General features: G+C 44.7%; 1 protein-coding gene across 2 annotated transcripts in view; it reads left to right on the top strand.

The window, feature by feature from the left end:
* Window positions 1-227: 227 nt before the first annotated feature.
* CDC42BPB (CDC42 binding protein kinase beta) overlaps window positions 228-19,092 on the top strand; it is a 101,382-nt gene continuing 82,517 nt past the window's right edge. The window contains exon 1 of one of the 2 annotated variants that reach the window (XR_008684873.2): window positions 228-667. Coding sequence is in view for 1 of the 2 variants with exons in the window: in XM_055418596.2 (XP_055274571.1) it covers window positions 493-667 (175 nt within the window). In the remaining variant the exon portion in view is untranslated. The remainder of the gene's footprint in view (window positions 668-19,092) is intronic. The other variant, XM_055418596.2, reaches the window with a different exon arrangement.

Consider the following 19,092-nt stretch of genomic DNA (forward strand, 5'->3'; position numbering starts at 1 on the left):
TGGTTGGCTGCGCCCGCGCTGGCCGCGCCCTGGTTGGCTGCGGGCCGCGGGGCTGGGCCGCCGGGTCGGGGCCTGGGGTCGGGGCTCGGGCGCCGGCCGGGCTTTGCGCAGCGGTGCTGGCCTCAGCGCTGCTCCGGGCCGACCCCGGGGGGGCGGCGGCGGCGGCGGGCGGCGGGGAGGGCGCGGCCGCGGGTGGGGCCGCGGGGCGCGCGGCGCGGGGGAGGCGAGCGGCGCCGGGCGGGGCGCGCGGCGGCGCCGAGGGGAGGGGAGCGGCCCATGGACCCGCGGGGCCCGGCGCCCCAGACGCTGCGCCGCCGGGCCCGCGCCCAGGAGGTCGGCCTAGGCCGGGGCGCGACGACGCGGACGGGGCGGCGGCGAGGCGCCGCGGCTGCCGGGGCTCGCGGCCGCCGGGCCCCCGCGGGCGCGCCCTGACGGGCCGGCCGAGCGGGCCGGCAGGAGGCCCGGCGCGTTGGGAGCGGGCCGCGCGGCACCATGTCGGCCAAGGTGCGGCTCAAGAAGCTGGAGCAGCTGCTCCTGGACGGGCCCTGGCGCAACGAGAGCGCCCTGAGCGTGGAGACGCTGCTCGACGTGCTCGTCTGCCTGTACACCGAGTGCAGCCACTCGGCCCTGCGCCGCGACAAGTACGTGGCCGAGTTCCTCGAGTGGGGTAAGTGAGCGGCGGCCCTGCGACCCCCGCCCCGGCGCGCCCTCCCGGCCCTCGGGCGGCCGCCCGTCCCGCCTCGTCACCGCTCCCAGGCCCGCCCGGCCGCTCCTCGCGTCCCTTCGCGGCCCTCGGCCCGGCCCTGCCCTCCTCCCCGGCCCTCGCACGTCCGCGCTGGGCCGTCCCGCCCCTCATCCTGCCCCTCGGAGCCACATCCTCGGTTCCCACCCCCGCCCCCACCGCCCGGCCGGGCCCGCGCCCCGCCGCTTCCTAGATCCACCCTCTCCGAGCCTGGATATCGTTTCCTGCAGCCCTCCCCGGGATATCCGCCCCGGCCCCCGCCTTTGGGGTCCCGAGTCCGCGTCGAGCTCCTCGCCCCCCGCCCCCCGCCCCCACTGGCCCTGCTGGGTCGTGTGGGCAGCGGCGCGTGCCTTCTGCATCCGCCTCCCCACCCCCGCGCGTCTCCTGGGAGCCCCTCCTAGGTGACAGCCTGTCCGCATCCCTTGGTGTCCAGGGCCTGAACATCCATTTTACTGTACCACCTCCAAGGGAATTTTAAAGTTGAAAGCCTTGTTTTGAAACGCCGTGCGAGAGTCGGTTGATTTTTTTTTTTTTTTCATTGTAATTTTGCCAGACCCTGGTAATGCTCGGGTGGCGGAGGGGAGGGCAGCTGGAACTGTTAAGTCTATGGAAGTCACTGTAAAACTTTATTCATCAGACGTCTGTATGCTTTTTAATCTTTGGTCAGCTAAATTATTATGTTCTATTAGGGCAGAATTCTGATTAACCTGTGCAAAGGTTAGAACCCCAGAAACAACTCCACGTGTAAAGCGACATCTTACCTTTCTCTGTCTCTAACTTGGGCGTCTTGTCAAGACCCTCAGCCTCGTTTAAAACTACCTAGAAGGAAGGTGAGATGCTTCTGTTCAGGGTTCAGGTCAGAGCTATGAAAATCTTGGATCGTTTGCGTTGTTGGGTTCAAACTGTGCCGTTTGGACCGTAATTTCTAACCTTTGGGGCTGATAAACCTGACTTTTTTACATAAATGAATGTGTTCTGTAGTTAGGACCCCTGGCCTGCCAAAATGGTAATTGGAATTTGGGATTTTGTTTACCAAATAAAACTTAAGTTGTTACATTTTTTAGAGAGCTTTCTCTTCTTCCCTCTTTAGTGAAATTTTGAAGTCTTTTGAGAGCAGCAGGAAAAGGAGGCCCACAGGCCCCAAGACAGCCTGTTTCGCTTTGTTTGGGGCTTCGTTTTGGTGCTGACCACCCTTCCTGGTTACATACAGTGTCAGTTTGAGAGTACTATTCATTTTCTGGCGTCATTTATTAGTGATGTGATCGCCAGCTGAATAATGAACTTGACTTCACAGTTGCTTTGAAAGTGACGTCTTTGGGGCCTCTTATATCCCAGCCTTCTGAGGATCCTGTTTGCTCTTCCTTGCTGAGCATTTGATCTTGGAATCCAGACAGTTTCACAATCAGGTTCCACTCAGTGCTTGGCTTGTGAGTCAATGTGTGATTGAAAGGAGGAAGCAGATGGAAGCTTGAGTTAGCAGGTGAGGTGTGGTCCCAAAGGCCTCTGGCCTGGGAACCTGCAGTGCCTGGAGGGGCTTGCTTATCCCGAAGGCCAAACCTGCGGTTGCCGTGCAGCCTTCTTAAAACCAGAGGGCACCAGCCACTCTGTGAACTGGTGGGTTTCGTTGGGGGAAGCTCTCAACACGTGAGGAGGTCTTACTTCATGAGGTTTGACTTTTCCCAAGTCTAAACAGAAGCTGTGTGCTGTAATATAGAAATATTTTGACTCTTTGGAAATTATGATTACAAATAAATGACATTATCTCCCTAAGAATTTCATCTGCACTGAGCTTTAAATACAGAGGAGAGGACTGGACTCTAATTTAGGTGGCATTTTTCGTGGAATAGTAATATGTTTGAGAAGCAGCATTTCATGTCATGTCTGTTAACATAGGCACCGTTGTAACTCCACAGCGTGTGTCACTCGTTAGGATGTGGGCAGCATTATTTATTTAGTGTTGCTTGGAATGCCCAGTTATGGTGCTGGAAAGCAAAGAGTGGTCTTTCGAATGGAATTGTGCGTGGAGCATTATTGGGTACTCTGACTTCTAGTGGAATTACTTCTGCTTTACTCAAGAAACACATACATAGGCTGTCACCCTGCGAGTTGTTGATTTACAGTCTGCATGATGTTTGTCACCTCTAATGTGTCGAGTCCTGGCATGCAGAGGACCAACCTTGGTAGGTATCTGCTGACAGTTATGTAGAAGTCTGGAAGCTCAGTGAAGAAAAATACCCGATTCAGCCCAGATTTGAGAATTCTTGGGGATTTTTGAGGACGTTTGGAAGGTATAAGTAATAAAGTTTTAAGTTTCAGAAGAGAATTTTCCACAGTGGTTGCATGGAGTAGACTCATCCTAGCCTCCACTGTAGGTTTTGCCTTTAATTTTCCCTTGATTATGTTTATAGTTTGATTAGTGTCCTCTATGAAATCCTGGACCTTAATTAAAAGTTGGAAGTACCCTGCTCTGCATGTGTATTTCTTTAAGCTATTTTTTAAATGCAAATTGGATACCGTTTGAAGCAGAGCATGCGAAACAACTTTGAAATTTCTACAAGTAAACAGCAACAAATATGGACAACTAAATGAGGTGAAGTTGTCTTTCATCTTCGTTATATAAAGATACTTGTACATGTGTTAAATTGTTTTCCCTGACTTAAAAAAATAATGACGGCTATTATGTTTGGACAGCGCCGATGTTGGAAGTTCCAGCCCATTGGCTTTGGATGGACCACAGTGGTCCTGTGCCCCAGCCCCCGTGTCGCTTGCAGACCAGGCGGGCGGCAGACCTCAGCCCGGTTCCCCGATTCCCAGTCCAGGCCCTCTTCTCGCTCTGTGCCACCGTACTTCCTCTGGAAGGGGTCGAATTCATCTCTGTAGCCCTCTGATAAATTTCCTCATTGGTGATTTTTCTTATGAATGAAGCATTACCTTGTTGGAGTTCTCTCTCATCTGTGTGAATTCCTGTAGCTTTTGGCACGGGATGCTCAGCGCCCATTGTGAATGGGATGTCTCTACCAAATTGAATGTGTTCAGGGCTTAACTGATGGTGCTGAATATCTCTGCTGCTGCTGCTGCTAAGTCACTTCAGTCGTGTCCGACTCTGTGTGACCCCATAGATGGAAGCCCACCAGGCTCCCCCGTCCCTGGGATTCTCCAGGCAAGAACACTGGAGTGGGTTGCCATTTCCTTCTCCAATGTGTGAAAGTGAAAAGTGAAAGTGAAGTCGCTCAGTCGTGTCCGACCCTTAGCGACCCCACGGACTGCAGCCTACCAGGCTCCTCCATCCATGGGATTTTCTAGGCAATAGTACTGGAGTGGCTTGCCATTGCCTTCTCCGCTAAATATCTCTACATACATTTTAATCTCAGTGACTTCTCGAGATAGAATTTTTGCGTGACATGGAAACACTTTTTTTTTTTTAAAGTAACAGATTTTGAGAAACAGATCTTTTGAATAATAAAATGTAACTTAGTAGAGGAATACTGGGATTGTGTAATAAAAAGTAGGTTAACACAATTTGGATTTGTAAATAGCTATTTGAAGTGCAGAGTGATATTGACTATGGCACTGTGACGGAACAGCTGAAACCATTAAACATTAACCTGCCCGCCTTACCTTTTCTCTCTTGAAACCTCCTCCATTGACAGTTGGGCTTTGAAGTAGACAGCAGTGTCTCTGTTAAGTCTAGACCTGTGGTAAATGAAACTGGAGTTGGAGTGAGTTGCCCTCACTTGAAGATACCACTGCCTGAAAGGGCTTAGGAGGTGCGGTGCATCGCTCTTCAGTTGCACACACACATAAGGTAAAAACTTCAAACACAGCGGCAGTGCGTACAGGAGCCCCCCTTGGCTTTGCCCTGCCCCCTGTTGGAGCAGCTGATGCCCTTGGAAGTCTTGTCCTGTCTGTGTTGATATTGGTGATGCTGGATAAACATGTGAGCAAACAGGACTGTTAATTGCAAACTATATTAAGTACAACAAAACTACCTGAACTCTTTTCTTGGTAAAGAGGCAAAACATATTTTTTTTAGAGTAATAAGGTAAAAGGATCATGCTGGAAGGAACTAAATACATATTTTTACCCTTTTTTTTTTTCATCAGAAAGGTGATAAAATGCATGTAAAGAAGATTTTGAAAGAACTGAAAAGACAAAACTCCCTGTAATTCCCTCACCCCAACCCCCATATTATGACATCTTTAAGTCCCTGCCCTGAATTTGATTAAGTTCCAAATGACAGTATGTTAGCATTACCTGAAATTTGTGCGAGAAGCTCTCTTACTAATGAAAATGCATGAGAAAAATACACTTTCCTTAGATTTAAAATCATAAGTATTTGGGGACTTCCCTCGAGGTCCAGTGGTTAAGATTCCACCTTCCATTGCAGGGGGTGGAATTCGACCCCTGGTTGGGGAACTGAGGTCCCATGGTCCTTGGGGGTGTGACCAAAAATTAAAAAAAATAAAATCATGAGTGTTTGGCCAGCATAAACTTTGTATGGTAATTTTTGAAGGCTTTATTTAGGTTTAAAATCTATCAGAAATTTTATTAAGTCAATAAAACAGATACTATGTATGAGATGAAGGTCATACGTTATAGTATGATTTTAAATGTGTTTCATATTAGATATTTGGTCAGTGTTACTGAGTGGTAGGTAACTGGCAACAAAATTGTTTTCAGATTAAAACTTTGTGAAAAGGATCAGTATGTAATATAATAGGAGACTTTGAATATTTTGTTATCTTTAGGAAAGAATTAGAGATTTGAAGAAAATTTTGAATTGTATAATTTCTTATACTGGAGCATCTTTGAAGACATATGAGATTTACTCTTATAAGGGGGCCGCCGACCTTACTGACGTGGTGATGCTTCCTGTCGCTTCCAAGTTGTGGGTTTGAAAACTGTTGGGAATTTGAGAGATGGCATGGTCTGTCCTCCACCCCCATCTCCCCTCTCTGTTGGGTAAACCAGGCTCTGGACTTTTCCCCTGATCATTTCTGAGCAGCTCACCCTCCAGCCAGGGTTTCTCTCCTCCATGGGCTCCTGGTCAGCCATGGGCTGCCTTGCCGGCACCTGCTATGTAGCATCTCAGTTTTATTTTAACCTTTTTTTCTCCTTCATTCCCATCCTCACTGGCCTAGCTGAAGATCTCAAGACCTAAATGAAAGCCTTTCTCCCTTGAAGATTTCAATATCTCTGCCTGATTAGTCTTCAACACTGCCTTGCATTTCATCCCTCCCCTTTTCAAAACTTCTGCCATGACTTTGGATTCTGTTGCCTTGAGAAAAATCAGATCTGAAATCTGCAGTCCAACGTTGGAATTTAAAATTGACCTAAAGGGAACTTCCCTGGTTGTCCAGAGGTTAAGAATCCAAGAATCCACTTTGCAACGCCAAGGCCTTGCGTTCCATCCCTACTCAGGGAACCGAGATCCCACGTGCTGTGGGGTGGCTTAGGCCGTGGGCCGTAACTGCTGAGCCTGCATGCCCCAACTCGGAGCCCGTGAGCCACAGCAGAAGATCCTGCAGACTCAACGATGATCCTGTGTGTTGCAGCTAATACCTGCTGCAGCAGCACACAAAAAAGGGAATGAAAGAACATACTCTTTCAAAGTAAATAAATAAAGTTTACCTGAGAGACTTCCCTGGTCCAGTGATGAAGACACTGTACTCCCAGGGCAGAGCACGGGTTCCATTCCTGATCAGGAAACTAAGATCCTGCACACTGCACAGCACGACAGAAAAAGAAGAGAAAAGAATAAAGACCTAAAAGGATACAGCTAATCCTGGTTTTAGAGGTTGAGATGAACGGCACATCTGACCATACCCTGGGGAGTGATTTTCTTTAAATGTAATTTTACTTTTATCAAAGTAATGCATTTACTCAGTTTTAAAAGTGAAGTGGTTCTACAGAGTTGGGATGAAAGACAGAAGTCCCTTTACCAGCCGGCCTGCTCTGGGCTCTCACTTCTCAGAAGCAACCAGTTTTAACCCTTCTGTTTCTCCTCATTATCAGCTGTCTTAGGCTGCCAGTGACAGAGAACCAGATAACAGTGACCTAATTGGAAGGACTGATGCTAAAGCTGAAACTCCAATACTTTGGCCACCTCATGCGACGAGTTGACTCACTGGAAAAGAGTCTGATGCTAGGAAAGGTTGCGGGCGGGAGGAGAAGGGGACGACAGAGAATGAGATGGCTGGATGGCATCACCGACTCTGTGGACATGAGTTTGAGTGAACTCCGGGAGTTGGTGATGGACAGGGAGGCCTGGCGTGCTGTGATTCATGGGGTCGTGGAGAGTCGGACACGACTGAGCGACTGAACTGAACTGAACTGAAACAAAATCAGGTCTTCCCTGAGAGCTCCGCTGGTAAAGAATCCACCTGCGATGCAGGAGAACCGGGTTCGATTCCTGGGTCGGGAAGATCCGCTGGAGAAAGGGATAGGCTACCCACTCCAGTATTCTTGGGCTTCTCTTGTGGCTCAGCTGGTAAAGAATCCACCTGCAATGTGGGAGACCTGGGTTTGATCCCTGGGTTGGGAAGATGCCCTGGAGAAGCGAAAGGCTACCCACTCCAGTATTCTGGCCTGGAGAATTCCATGGACTGTATAGTCCATGGGGTCTCAAAGAGTCAGACGTGACTGAGCAAGTTTCACTTCACTTCAAACAAAATCAAGGTTGATTGGCCTTTCATGCGGTTTGTGAGCAGTCCTGGGCTGGTTTGACAGCCTCGTTCCAAGAAGTCTTCAGGGACCTGCCCTTTCCTGCTCAGTCCACTGTCTGATCTGAGGGTGACCCTCCTCCCTACATTCCAGGCAGAGGGCGAAGGTGTCATTAAGTGGATGGGGGAAGAACCTTGGATGCTGATGGTGGGGGTTGTTGAGTCGCTAAATCATGTCCGACTCTTTGCAGCCCCATGGACTGCTGCACGCCAGGCTTCCCTGTCCCTCACTATCCCCTGGTTTTTGCCCAAGTTCACGTCCATCGAGTCGGTGATGCCATCCAGCCATCTCATCCTCTGTCGTCCCCTTCTCCTCCTGCCCTCAATCTTTCCCAGCATCAGGGTCTTTTCCAGTGAGTCGGCTCTTCGAATCAGGTGGCCAAAGTATTGAAGCTTCAGCATCAGTCCTTCCAGTGAGTATTCAGGGTTGATTTTCTTTAGGATTGACTGGTTTGCTGTCCAAGGGACTCTTAGAAGTCTTCTTTAGCACCACAATTTGGAAGCATCAGGTCTTTGGCACTGATGATTACTTATTTAGCAATTCCTGCCACAAATTTCATGTGTCTCTGTAGCATGCTTATGCTGCTTATTTCTGATTTTCCATTTTATACGTTATCTGTTAACTTTCTCCTATGGAAGAGAAGACCATAGAACCTTACGCGTCTCCTCCCCTGCATTGTCGAGACGCACTTACCCTTCCTCCCTCTTCGTTTTTCCAAATCTGGCTATATAATAATTATTGTTTAAATTGATATTCAGTGTTTGTTAACGGCTAAGCCACATAGGATGCAGTTAATTCCCAGTCTACTAAGACAAGGAATTATTTTTAATTGGAATGAATTATTTTTTCTCTCCCTTAGCGTGGATGCAAATGTATAGTCATGAATTCAGTGTAGAACTCCCCAGTGCAGTCAGCCACCTTGAGTGATCTCTCACTTTTCAGCCCTGTAGAGCCTTTCGTTTTCCTGTTCCACTTGAGGCAGTGTCTTTTCTAGGCCTGCTGCTTAGTTGCCATCCTGGGATTTCTCTTCATTCCTTATGGGAATTCTTTCTGTGCCTCTTCCTCTGTTGAATGGGAATTCCGGGACCCCATGTCTTATGTTCTGGTGGCTTCCCTGGAGAGAGTTCATCAGAGAGAAATTTTTTGGAGAACTAAACTATCTGAAGATGCCTTTTCTTCCTTTGTATTTGAATGGCAGTTTACCTGGGTATTGAATTCTGAGTTAAAAGTCATTTTCCCGCAGAAGTTTGAAAGCCTGACTTGGATGTCTGCCAGTTGTTGCTGCAAGGGGAGGCCGTTGTGATCCCCACGCCTTGGTGAGATTTGTTCATCCCTAGTGTTCCTTGGAGATCGTTCTGGTGGGGGCTCTTGGGTCCTTCAGCTCTGCAAAGCTTTCCTATATTATTTCTCTGTGAGCTCTGATTTCTTTACTCTGACTTTTTTGATCACCTGTTATTCACATGTTGGATCTTCTGGAGTTTTCTCTTAATTTCCTTTCTCCTACTTTTTTCTAGTTGTTGACCTTTTATCCTTTTTCTGTGAGAGATCTTTGACTTTATCTTCTAGTCCATACATTGCATTTTTATTTCTGCCATCATCATATCTTTCATTTCTAAGTGTTTTTGTCCCTAGTATTCCTTTTTATAACATCTTTTTTCTGTTTCATGAGGGCTCTTATCTTAAAAACCATGTCTCTTTGTGTTCAGCCACTGGGTGGTGTCTGACTCTTTGCAGACCCGTGGACGGCAGCACGCCAGGCCTCCCCGTCCCTCACTGTCTCCGAGTCTGCTCGGACTCATGTCCACTGAGCCAGTGATGCCATCCAACCTTCTCACCCTCCGCCCCTCTGCTTCTCCTCCTGCCCTCAGTCTTTCCCAGCATCAGGGTCTTTTCCAATGAGTCAGCTCTTGCATTGGGTGGCCAAAGTATTAGAGCTTCAGCAGTAGTCCTTCCAGTGAATATTCAGGACTGATTTCCTTGGGGATTGACTTGTTTGATCTCCTTGCAGTCCAAGGGACTTGCAAGAGTCTTCTCCAACACCACAGTTCAAAAACATCAATTCTTCGGCACCCAGCTTTCTTAATAGTCCAACTCTCACATCCATATATGACTACTGGAAAAACCAGAGCTTTAAGAGGATGGACCTTTGTCAGCAAAGTGATGTCTCTGCTTTTTAATATGCTATCTAGGTTGGTCATAGCTATTCTTCCAAGGAGCAGACATCTTTTAATTTTGTGGCTGCAGTCACCATCCACAGTGATTTTGGAGCCCAAGAAAATAAAGTCTGTCACTGTTTCCATTGTTTCCCCATCTGTTTGCCATGAAGTGATGGGACCGGATGCCATGATATTCGTTTTTTTAATATTGAGTTTTAAGCCAGCTTTTTCATTCTTTCACCGTCATCAAGAGGCTCTTTAGTTTCTCTTCACTTTCTGCCATTAAAGTGGTGTCATCTGCATATCTGAGGATGTTGATATTTATCCTGGCAGTCTTGATTCCAACTTGTGATTCATCCAGCCCAGTGTTTTGCATGATGTATTCTGCATATGCACACATTTGAGTTATATAGACATTTTCTTTGTTTCCTGTGTTGTCTCTGTTTCTTCTGAGTCCTTTTTATCCGGTTTCCTACTTTGGTCTTTGTCTTTGATGTCAGAAGCTCTTCTTCCAATGCCTGGTGATTATTTTCTGTCTTCCACAGCTATGAGTGGGCTGATTGGAAACTCTCTGTGTGCATAAACTTTAAATGTGAGCCTCACCATTAGGAAATAGGATGGGGACCTGGCCCATTGGAGGAGCGCTAGCAGAGTGCTAGAGTAGTTCCTTCTCTGGGCCTGTCGGTTTTCCCAGAGCAGGGCTCCTGGTCTCCAGCCTAGATGGTGGCGAGTGTGGTACAGGCCCAGCTGCCCGCATTCTGGGAGAGTGGGGGGCGATGGGTCTGGGTGGGAGATGTCTGGAGTGTGACAGCTGCTCCTGCAGACTTGCAGCCTGTTCTGTGCTCTGTCCGTCACTGTTTGTATGCGTGTTTAGTCACTCAGCCCTGTCTGACCCACTCTAGCCTGTGAGGCTCTGCTGTCCAGGGAACTCTCCAGGCAAGAATACTGGAGTGGGTAGCCATTTCCTTCCCCAGGGGATCTTCCCCATCCAGGAATCGAACCCGCGTCTCTTGTGTCTTCTGAGTTGGCAGTTGGATTCTTCACCCCTGTGCCACCTGGTGACACTCATTTCTGTTTAGTCTGCAAGATACTGGTGCTGCTGGTGATTGCTGTTTCTTGTCCCTCCCTCACATAGTCAACTGTCACTTTTCTATCTTTGCTGAATTAGATGCTGCTTGTCCATTTCCTCTGTGCAAAACTGTGTTGACTTTTCTAGTCTACTGTCGTCTTCTGTCATTGATTCAGCAAGTACTCTTTAGGACTTAGGAAGTGCCCAGGCACTGCAGTGGTGAACAAAATTCTGTTCTCTGGAGCTCATGTTATCCTTGAGGCTATGGCCCATTGTAATCCATGTTGTCATTTTAGCTGGGCTTCCAGATGGTGCAGAGGTAAGGCTGCTCTATACACTAGAGGTAACTGAAAGGTACTCTGATTTGCATCTCTAAATGAAGTCAGGGTGTATAGTTACCATTTTAGTTTTTTTGGCCAGATTGTGTATCTGTTATATTTACTCATTAGAAAGCTTCCCCTCCAAGTAGAAGGGAGAAATGCAAACATGGGAGGGCAACGTTTTTTTCCGGTAATTGCACAGCATTGGAAGAGAGAGAAAGGAGAATGGGTAAAAGGACGTGAAGACAAGGGACTTGGATGTTTTGAGAGCTGAAAAATGGCTGGAGGGACACAGGGGCGGCACCCTAGGTGGGCTGGGGGCGAGGCAGGGGTGGTGTCTGAATTGGCCGCTTGTGCCTCAGGGACCCTGTGTGTGAACTTTTATCTTTCTTGAAGTGACACAGACTGGTTCTGTTTAACTCCAAGGCTTTTGGTACGTAGGAAGAAATCACTAATTTAAAAAAAACAATAAGATATGCTCTTGCCAGTCATGATTTTCTAAAACCGTAAATAAATGAAATCCAAAGGTAGACAGCTCGGAGAAGGCAGTGGTACCCCACTCCAGTGTTCTTGCCTGGAGAATCCCAGGGATGGCGGAGCCTGGTGGGCTTCTGTCTATGGGGTCGCACAGAGTCGGAGACGACTGAAGCAACTCAGCAGCAGCAGCAAAGGTAGACAGACCAACCTTAACTGTGACACCCAAACTGCATTTTAAGACTGTTATTCTCTTGTGCTTTACCCCGTTCATATGAAAGAATTCATTTGAAAACACTGAGTTTCTCTTTTTTTTTTAGTTAAAAATTTAAATTAGGGGGCTAAATTAATTTTTTAACTTACTATTTTTAACTTGAAATAGAATTTGTATTGATTCTTTGTTGAGAAAGATGTTGATTTTATAATTAATGGGTTTGCAGAGCGACTTCACTTTCACACATTGGAGAAGGAAATGGCAACCCGCTCCAGTGCTTGCCTGGAGAATCCCAGGGACAGGGGAGCCTGGTGGGCTTCCGTCTATGGGGTCACACAGAGTCGGACACGACTGAAGTGACTTAGCAGCACCAGCAGCAATTCTTAAAAAAATAATTTTGCAGCTCAGATTTCTTTTTTAACTCTAAGTATTTGAAATCAGATTGTTGAAACATCTTTAAGTGTATTAACAAATCATCTTTCAGATGAATCTGGGAGAATGCTGATGAAGTATTGCTTTCAGATATGTAGGATATATTGTCTAATTAGCAGATTGGGAAATTATTGAGAATGTTCTATATCAGTTTCACCAATTAAGCTGTCAAGGGTAGCATTTATATTAGACTGTATTAGGACATAAAAAATGTTCTCAAAACATCGGGCATTATTGTGGTTTTATGTAATCAAAGTGACAAGCCTGGATAAATTTTCTTCTACAAATATATAATTTTTTTTAAAAAAAGCAAGATTTGCGTTCATGAAGTTTTGATAATTCTTGTGAAATGATATGTTAAGAAACCAGACATCTGTCGACAATATGAAGCTTGAATTGAACTGTACAGCTAACTGATTATTTTAGTGAAAAAGGAAGATTTCTCTGCCATTTACAGTTACCAGATGATTTCTTTTGTTTGTAACAGATTTATTGAGATATAATCCACATGCAAATTACCTATGTAAATTGTAGAGTTCAGTAGTTTTAGTATTTCACAGAATTGGGTAGCTAGCTCTGTTATTTCCAGATATTTTCATCACCTTAAAAAGAAATCCTTGAGCTATCAGTCCTAACTCCCTCTTTCCCTCGCCACCCCCAGGCAGCCACACATCTGGTTTTATTATATATTTGCACATTCTGGCCATTTCCTACAAATGGAGTCATATAATACGTGGTGTTTGGTGATGGCATTCTTTTCACCTAGTGTGATGTTTTCAAGGGTATATCTGTGTTTCCTTCCTTTTTATTGCTGAATAATGTCCTGTCGTATGGATTGTCCACATTTTGTTTACACATCCCTCAGTTGATGGGCACTTGGGTTCTTTCTACCTTTGAGCTGTTCTGAATAACGCTGCTGTGAACGTTAACGTACAGGTTTTCATGTGACATATTTTCCTTTCCCTTGAGTGTGTACCTGGAAGTGGAGTTGATAGGTCCTTTGGTAACATTGTGCCTGGCATTTTGAAGGACTGCCAGGTGGTTTTCCGTAGCGGCTGTCCCAGTTTACATTCTCAGCGGCAGTGATGGGGTTCCAGCTTCTCATCCTCACTGTGTGTCCTTGTTTGTCTTTGTTATTCTAGCCATCCTGGTGTGTGTGTGAAGTGGGGTTTCACTGTGGTTTTGTTTTGCGTTTGCCTCAAGGCCAGTGATGTTGAGTATCTTGTTTATTGTTTTGTTATTGGCCATTTGTATATGTTCTTTGGAGAAATGTCTGTTCTGTTTCTTTGCTCAGTTTTTAATTGTGTTGGTGTCCATCTGTTTTTCTGTTGTTGTAAGTTATGTACCTTCTGGATACAGATCCTACATCAGACATGTGATTGGCAGATATTTTTCTCCTGTAGGTTGTCATTTCACTTTCTTACAGGTTTCCTCTGAAGCCCAAGTGACTAATTTTGATGAAATCCAATTTAACTTTTGTTGCGTTTGGTGTCATATCTAAGAATCCGTTGCTAAATCCAAGGTCACAAGGATTTTATACCTGTGTTTTCTTCTAAGAATCTCATAGTTTTTTAGTTTTAGCTTTCACATTTAGGTGTTTGATCTGTTTCTATTTTTTTTTTTTTAGAAATAAGGTGTGAGATGGGAAGTTCTAACTCATTCTTTTTCATGTAGCTGTCCTGATCTCCCAGCAGCATTTGTTGAAGAGACTTTTTTCCCATTGAATAGTCTTGGCCCCCTTGAGCATGAATGTGTGGTCTTGTTTCTGGGCTCTTGGTTCTGTTCTGTCGGGTTGATGTATATGCCTGTCTTTGTCCAGTATACTGCCACGCTCTCGTGATTACTGTTGCTTTCTGCTCAGTATTGAAATCAGGGAGTTTGAGTGCTCCAGCTTTGTTCTTAAAAAATATTAAGAGTGTTTCGGTATTCTCGGTTCCTTGACTTTCCATATGCATTTTGGGATCAGTGTGTCAGTTTGTTTAAGGAAGCCATCTGGCATTCTGAGAGGGATCACGTTGAACCTCTGGATCACTTTGGGGAGTATTGCCATCTTACAGTATTAGCTTTTCCTGTGCATGAACATGATATTGCTTTCCGCTTATTTAGATCTCCAAATTGAAATGTGCATTGAAATGTGTATGTATATATTTTTTGTAGTTTTCAGAGTTTAACTTTTTTTACTTTTTTATCATGGTAAAATATATATGATACAAAATTTGCCATTTTAGCTTTTTAAGTGTTCATTTAGTTCCATTAATTTCATTCGCAGTGCACAATGTAAGATTTGTACTCATTTTGTTAAATTATACTCAAATGTCTTTTTAAAAATTCTATTATAAGCAGAATTGTTTTCTTAATTGCATTTTTGGATTGTTTGTTGCAAATTTATACAAGTACACTTCTTTTTAAAAAATAGCGATTCTGTATACTGCAAAATTGTTTAACTTTATTAGTTCTAATGGTTTTCTTAAGTGGATTTCTTAGGATTTTTATATACAGATCCATGTCACCTGTGAACAGAGGTTGTTTTATTCCTTCCTTTCCAGTTTGGATGCCTTTTGCTTATTTTTGTTGCCTGTTTGTGCTGACTAAACCTCCAGGACAGCGTGGAATAGAAGGGGGGCAAGCAGGGACACTCTCATCCCTAATCTCAGGAGAGCGCAGCTTAAGTCTGTCACCAGTAAGTTTGCCTTTTTCTGTGTTTGATCAAAGGCAGCTACGAAGCCAGCTGGGTTTTCTTTGTGATTAGTCTTTTGGTTACTAATTCAGTCTCTGTAGTTTTAGATCTGTTCACATTTTCTGTTTCTTGAGTCAGTTTGGTAGGTTTTGTCTTTTTAGGAATTTGTTCATTTCGTTCAGGTTAGTTTGTTGGCATACAGTTTTTTGTAGTATTTCTCAATCCTTTTGTTTCTGTAAGGTCTACAGTAATGTCCTTCTTTCAGTTTTAGACATTAGAGTCTCTTTTTTATTTTTTAAAAATGATTAAAATGGCAACTTTTATGTTATATATCTTTTCAGTTCAGTTCAGTCGCTCAGTCGTGTCCGACTCTCCGCGACCCCATGAATCACAGCACGCCAGGCCTCCCTGTCCATCACCAACTCCCTGAGTTCACTCAAACTCATGTCCACAGAGTCGGTGATAACATCCAGCCATCTCATTCTCGGTCGTCCCCTTCTCCTCCCGCCCTCAACCTTTCCCAGCATCAGAGTCTTTTCCAGTGAGTCAACTCGTCGCATGAGGTGGCCAAAGTATTGCAGTTTCAGCTTTAGCATCAGTCCTTCCAATGAACACCCAGGATCGATCTCCCTTAGAATGGACTGGTTGGATCTCCTTGCGGTACAAGGGACTCTCAAGAGTCTTCTCCAACACCACAGTTCAAAAGCATCAGTTCTTCGGCGATCAGCTTTCTTCACAGTCCAACTCTCACATCCATACATGACCACGGGAAAGACCATAGCCTTGACTAGACGGACCTTGGTTGGCAAAGTAATGTCTCTGCTTTTTAATATGCTATCTAGGTTGGTCATAACTTTCCTTCCAAGGAGCAAGCGTCTTTTAATTTCATGGCTGCAATCAGCATCTGCAGTGATCTTGGAGCCCGAAAAAATAAAGTCTGACACTGTTTCCACTGTTTTTCCATCCATTTCCCATGAAGTGATGGGACCAGATGCCATGATCTTTGTTTTCTGAATGTTGAGCTTCAAGCCAACCTTTTCACTCTCCTCTTTCACTTTCATCAAGAGGCTTTTGAGTTCCTCTTCACTTTCTGCCATAAGGGTGGTGTCATCTGCATATCTGAGATTATTGATATTTCTCCCAGCAATCTTGATTCCAGCTTGTGCTTCTTCCAGCCCAGCGTTCCTCATGATGTACTCTGCATATAAGTTAAATAAGCAGGGTGACAATATACAGCCTTGATGCACTCCTTTTCCTATTTGGAACCAGTCTGTTGTTCCATGTCCAGTTCTAACTGTTGCTTCCTGACCTGCATACAGGTTTCTCAAGAGGCAGGTCAGGTGGTCTGGTATGCCCATCTCTTTCAGAATGTTCCACAGTTTATTGTGATCCACACAGTCAAAGGCTTTGGCATAGTCAATGAAGCAGAAATAGATGTTTTTCTGGAACTCTCTTGCTTTCTCCATATCTTTTACCCTAACAAAAAAGTAATTGCAAGTAAAAGTAATTGAAATCCATCCATGTTATTGAGTGTAAGTAACAATAGCTAGTTTTTTCTGGTTGCTGTATTCCACTGAATTCCTTCCCCACAGTGTATCCATTCATTCAATGTGCATCTCAGCTGTCCAGCTTGGGACTGCTAATGAAGAGTGATACTACCAGAAATTGTTTTAGCTTTTAAAATTTCCCAGAGAAAATGAATGATTTTTCTAAATCCACTGCCTGTTTCCCTTAATGTTGAATTCTCTTATAGTTTGTGGAGGGTGGTCACAGATGGTCCAAGTCACGGTTCTTTGTCATTTAGGATTGTCCTTTGTACCAAGTATTAAAAATGTCAGCACCTGTATCACAGAAATTGTATTTGGCCAGTACTGTTTTTAAGTAGTGTTAAAATTATAAAAAATAACATATGCTCATGATTTGGTGAATTCAAGCAGTATAGAAGGGTATGTCATAGAGTAAAAAGTCTTCTTCCCTCTAGTTGTGTTATAACTTTTTAAACTTCTTTTTAGATTTTAGAGCATAATCTAGAATTTCCATTAAAATTGAATATTGACTTGAAAGGTTTTTTTAACATCAAAATATGTTTATATTTATTTAAAAATTTTCATAAGAAATTAATGTTGGAATATGGCTTCCTTTGTGCAATGTGGGAGACCTGGGTTTGATCCCTGGGTTGGGAAGATCCCCTGGAGAAGGGAAAGGCTACCCACTCCAGTATTCTGGCCTGGAGAATTCCATGGACTGTATATAGTCCATAGGGTTGCAAAGAGTCGGACACGACTGAGGGACTTTCACTTTGACTTCATTTTCACCAATTTTGTGTTGTCAGAGTTTATAGCATTTATGTGATGTTGTCACTTACAGAAGTCTTTTTTGTTTTGTCTACGTTGGTTGTACAATTTGGAAACTAATAAACAGAATGTACAATAGCTATAGGTGTGTAACGTCTTCACTGTGAACCCCGGCTGTGAACCTCTGGGCTGGGCCCAGAGGGAAGGCCCGTCCTGTGTCCTGAGCGGGAGAGCCTTCTCCGTGCTGGTGTTGAAGAGCCCCTGGACTCCTTCCTGACATCCTTTGCTGCTTCTGGGTCACATGCAGCTGCCTCTGTTTCTTATGCTCACGTCACTTTCTTGGATTCTTTCATTTTGATGACTGACTAGAGTCTTTTCCTAGTGTACTAATGCTGAGTTGTTTCGGTCGTGTCTGACTCTTTGTGACCCCATGGACTGTAACGTGCCTGGCTCCTCTGACCGTGGGATTATCCAGGCGAGAATACTGGAGTGGGTTGCCATTTCCTTCTCCAGGGGTCTTCCCCACCTAGGGATTGAACCCACATCTCTTAGGTCTCCTGCATTGGCAGGTGGATTCTTCGCCACTAGCGCCACCTGGGAAGCCTTTCATGGTTGTGAGGGGGGATGTGTATATGTTATACATACACACATATGTGTATATAGCATTCCCTCCCCGCCATGTAGGATCAAGGGTGGTAATCTTTCCAAGTTATTGCATTTCTAAAAATGTCTTCCCTTACCCTCATTTTAGTGGTGTGTGTTGTTTGACTGAGAATGGAACTCTGGGGTCAGAATGTCTCCCTCTTGGAGAAGACACTGCTGTATGATTGTGATGAGGTGCGGGGTGGTAGGAGGCTAGAATCTCCTCTTTCGGAGAATATTAATCAGATTTTTTTTTTTTTGGCTGCACGGGGTCTTTGTTCCTGCAGGCAGGCTTTCTCTAGTTGTGGTGAATGGGCGCTACTCTCTAGTTGCGGGCTTCTCTTGGGTTGTAGAGTATGGGTTCTAGGTGCATGGGTTCTAGAGTGCAGGCTCAGTAATCATGGCACATGGGTTTAGTTGCTCCGCAGCACGTGAAATTTTCCCAGACCGGGGATTGAACTCATGTTCCCTGCATTGACAGGCATATTCTTAAGCACTGGACCACCAGGAAAGTCCATTAATTAGAATTTTTTAAAGTTTTCTTTTTCCTGATTTGTCTGTTTTCTCTGGAGTCAGTTCTTTGTTCACCTTGGAACTTTTCCTCTTAATGAGTTTCCTTCAATTACTGATAATCCTTGGTTGTTGTTTTTGTCATGCAGTATTTAGAAAGCTTCCCTAAAAATAATATAGAGTTACTAGTTGTCCCTGTTGAGCGGTGATGTTTTTGAGTACTTCTAGATCCTTAGTCCATCAGGTTTGATAGTTTTTCTTCTCTGATAGCATTTTTGTAACAACTCTAGTTTGAATATAGATAAAACTTCATTTCATAAGAATAAAAAAAAATTCATGCCATTCTTTATGTCCATTTCACGGTACCACCCGTGTATCTTTTCTTATGGCTTATTTTTTTCCCTACTACAGTAATTATTTTAGATTGTATTATAAGTTTAATGATGCTTAAAATATTACATTTATTATCTGAGAAAAATATCCGGCAATAAAATGAATTTTAAATGTTTTTAAAATGAAGTTTGGAGTGGAGAAATTTAACTGATTGTCCCACTTTTCCCATAGTGTTCTCATTTCTCCATAGTGAAGGCTATCCTTAGGTAAACATTTAGCAGTCAGAGCATCACCTGGCCCTTCTGAAAGAGGAGTCTAGAGTATTCAGTGCTGTACTAGCATCAGTCAGGTCAGGGGAGAGATCTTTTACACCGAATACTGAAGCTGTTAGTCATGGCAGCTTTTCAGAGTTCGTATGAAATGTTTACCAGCTCATAAAACTGTTTTATGACCCAGAAGGAATTCCAGCAATAAAGCAAACGAACTCATAACAAATAACCTGGGCA

The sequence above is a fragment of the Moschus berezovskii genome, chromosome 21, assembly GCF_049115385.1.
Source record: "Moschus berezovskii isolate FMDL1 chromosome 21, NW_MosBer_1.0, whole genome shotgun sequence".
NCBI lineage: Eukaryota > Metazoa > Chordata > Mammalia > Artiodactyla > Moschidae > Moschus > Moschus berezovskii.